Consider the following 3,850-nt stretch of genomic DNA (forward strand, 5'->3'; position numbering starts at 1 on the left):
AAACTGATAAGGAAACTACTTGGTCTAAGGCAGTTCGATGTTGATGCTGCTCATTGCAAACTTGATTCAGTGTTTTTAAATTTCATTAAAGCACACATAAGGAACCAATCACATCTTTCTTACGGGCTTCTCTTTGATTTTTTTTCATGGAGATTGTACTGAATATAATTCTTTCATTTAAGGGTTTTCTTAAATTTGGATAAAATATTACATGTTCATATTTGATGGCATTGATAAGGTTGTCAACCTTGGAAAAAGTATATATTATATGTTAATAAATATTCCAAAAAATAAACAAGATTAATAGTGAATATTATTTTTGCACAGATTTGTAATAAAAGTAAATGGTGATTTATTGATCTATTGTGGCGAGAACATATATATGAAAAATCTAAATTTTACATAAATTTTCAATTTCAGTTACATTTTGTATATGCTATGGGTTCAATACTTTTTAACTATGAAAATTCAGTGATTCTAATAATTTCTATTTATTGTATGATCCACATGATAGCAAAAAAACAAAATCGACAAATTACAGAGAATAAATAAATTGTTTTTTTGTTACTATTATATAAGGACCAACTGTAGATAAAATTATGGATTGAGTATTATACAAAAATTCAATAAAAAAATTATACATTAAAAAACATTGATAATATATTTAAGAAATAATAACTGGCTTATGCTGCCAATATTTGTTTTGAGAAAAAATTCAATGCTACGAATCTTTGATCCTATCAACCTCCAACTCAGCCGAGCCAATGAAAATTAATGTTGAAACACCAACATTAAAACACTGTCATGGTTTTTACCTCTTTTTTTCTCTACATGTTTCTTTAAAACAATTACCAACATAACCTCTAAAACAACAAAGAATCACAATCGATCTGCAAAATATGTGTGTGGAGTCTGAGGGTTATGATGAAGGAAATTTTATAAAGATCATATCAATTAATTCGTTTGTCTTTGAAAGTGTCAATGAGATTGCATGTAATGGATATGATGGGAATTGCATTATTAAATGGCTCACTCGAATTAGACTTTATCGATAGATTACATATATAAATTGTGAGTAATTATTGATTTTAATATTTTTTTTTAAAAAATTTATTCAGATTTCTAATTTAGTAGAAATAAATTAAAAACGATAACATATTATAAATATATAATAAATAAATTATTTTTTGAATTTTAACATTCTATTTATTAAGCATTTGTATCTCGCACATGGTGCAGACACATTAGCTAGTTTTATATTACAAATCTTTTAAAACATTTTTTGGGCTAGCTGTTAGTGACCAAACTTAAATTATTTCTTATAGAAGAGAGCACTCCAGCTAAAGAGTAGTTGGCTTAACTTTTAAAAAGACTTAAAAGGAGTGGACTTTGATATGAAGGAGTTGGCTTATCTCTTGTCTGTTGATACAAAAAAAATTGAAACTCGGAGCATAAGAAAGATTGAAGTTTCAAGATCTGAAACGTTATCATTTACTATCTCATTAACTTGCTTCATTCTTTCTATGAAATCAATGGAAAAAGTACTTAAGTATTCTTGCTTACCCCTTCGTTCTCCACCCACATGTTGTATGTCTGATCCTGCTCACCCTCACATCCTTTGTCGACCATACGATCCTCCACTCTCGGTCTGCTTTGCGTGCAAAGGCCAGAACTTGAATGGCAGTCGTGGGCTTTATTTCTATTGTGCTACATGCAATGTGGAATTTCACAAGGATTGTCATAAGTTTCAGCCGGAGATCATTCACCCTTTTCACCCCTCCCACCAACTCACCTTCATCTCCTCACCAAACCACGAATCCGATGATTCAGAAACATCCAAAGCTGCTGGTGCTACTCATTTCTATGTCTCTGGTGGGAGTTTTCTGAAATGCAAATGTTGTCTAAGACTTCTTGGTAAGTTATACTATCATTGTTCTACCTGTAAGTTCAATCTTGATGCTTCTTGTACGATAAATTCGCCACCCTCTACTATCTTGCACAAGAAGAGCCACGAGCACACCCTCACCCTCTTTCCTAGAAGACTCTCTTTACCATGTGATGCTTGTGGTTTGTCTCTCGAAGACACCGCAGATCACGTGTACACTTGTCTCCCATGTAACCACATGGTCCATAGAAAATGCCTCTACTTACCCCGTGTTATTAAGATCACCCGTCACCCTCATCGGCTTTCTTTCACTCCTGCCCTTCCTTCGGGTGGTTTTCCTTGTGGAGTTTGTCGCCAAACAGTCGACGTCAATTACGGACAATACTCTTGCATTAAGGGGTGTCCTCATGCGTTCCACTCAAAATGTGCAACGAGGGATGATGTCTGGGATGGAAAAGATCTTGAAGGAGTGCCCGAAGACCCTGATGAAGATACCGAGCCATTCACGAAGATTGATGAATACACGATCCATCATTTCAGTCATGAGCATTTTCTAAAGATCCAAGGGATGTGTAACCCTAGTGATCGTGAAAATAAGTTTTGTCAGGCTTGCATCCTTCCGATCACGGCTTCTGACAATTACTATAGTTGCATGGAGTGTGATTTCACTCTCCACGAAGTATGTGCATGTCTTCCTCGCAAAAAACACCATCCAATACACAAACACCCACTTACCCTCCTTCATCCATTCCCTCCCAAGCGCTATGACCTTTGGTTTGGAGAATTTGCCAAAGGAATGGTCAAATGCAGTGGTTGTCACCGAGAAAGTTGCGGTTTCATATACCGATGTAGCGAAAAGAATTGTGAGTTTCAATTAGATACAAGGTGTGCTTCCCTTCCTGATCCTTTAGTCCATGGCAGTCATCCACATGATCTTTTCTTCAATCTAACCAAAGGTAGATGCATGGGTTGCAAGTCTTACAACTGTTCACCGTATTCCTTGGAATGTATTCAGTGCAAGTCCTTTTTGGGCCTTCGTTGTGCTACTTTGCCATCGGTCGCTTATTACAAGCACGATAAACATCTACTTAGACTATGTTACGGCGAAGAAGAAGAAGAAGAAGAAGAAGAGAAGACAACAAAACTCAAGTATTGGTGTGAAGTTTGTGAAACAAAATTAGATCCAACGGAGTGGTTCTATACATGCGATGAATATTGCAATGTCACAGTTCATGTTACATGTTTATTGGGAATAGACATGTACATGAAGCCTAACCATATCATCAAAATATATGATAATGAGGTTGAAATTGTCCGAAATGATGGTAACTTTCGGCCATTTTGTGATCAGTGTTCTCTTCGTTGCTTGAACACCTTGGTATTCAGGAGCCTAAAAGGAAATTTTTGTAATTTGGAAGATATGATGGATTTATGGAGCCTGGAGTCACTGCAAGAAAGGATGGATAAACTGAAAAAGATGAGCGAAGCGGCAGTGAGCAATGATGAATGATCAAGACCTAGCGTGAACTTCTGAATTATATTTGTTTGTATTGAATAAATTATAGCTACTTTAATTTGTTGCTTTGGTTACTTCGCTTTAACCTCATATAAACAAAAAAAAAATCCGTTGAGTGATCGATGTTCTTTTAAATGAAAAATCTGCTACGTTTTAATTGGCGCTAATCAAATGAGGCATCAAATATTATTGAAGTTCGGTTCGGTCTAATCGCACATCCGAGTTCACACATGTTAAATAAATTATAAAAAAAATAATATAGAATTTGAGCATATAAATCAATTGAAAAGACAAAAAAAAAGAATGCAAGATGTGAATACCACGAATGGAAACTTGTCCGTTGACACCTTAACAAAAAACAACCAAATATTATCCTTAACACATATTTATTTTATTTTAATGTGAAAATTCCTCAGATTAATCTTTAAAGTTAATGAAATGACAAACCT

At 34.7% G+C, this 3,850-nt stretch overlaps 1 protein-coding gene across 1 annotated transcript; it reads left to right on the forward strand.

Annotated features, from left to right (window-relative positions):
* The first annotated feature begins 1,532 nt into the window (after nt 1–1,532).
* LOC18011369 lies at nt 1,533–3,395 on the forward strand. The gene is made up of 2 exons (XM_024150657.1): nt 1,533–2,106; nt 2,200–3,395. Exons 1-2 carry the CDS (start codon nt 1,533–1,535, stop codon nt 3,393–3,395), a joined length of 1,770 nt encoding a protein of 589 aa, XP_024006425.1.
* Nucleotides 3,396–3,850: the final 455 nt, after the last annotated feature.

The sequence above is a fragment of the Eutrema salsugineum genome, unplaced genomic scaffold (assembly GCF_000478725.1).
Source record: "Eutrema salsugineum unplaced genomic scaffold, Eutsalg1_0 scaffold_7, whole genome shotgun sequence".
NCBI classification, from domain to species: domain Eukaryota; kingdom Viridiplantae; phylum Streptophyta; class Magnoliopsida; order Brassicales; family Brassicaceae; genus Eutrema; species Eutrema salsugineum.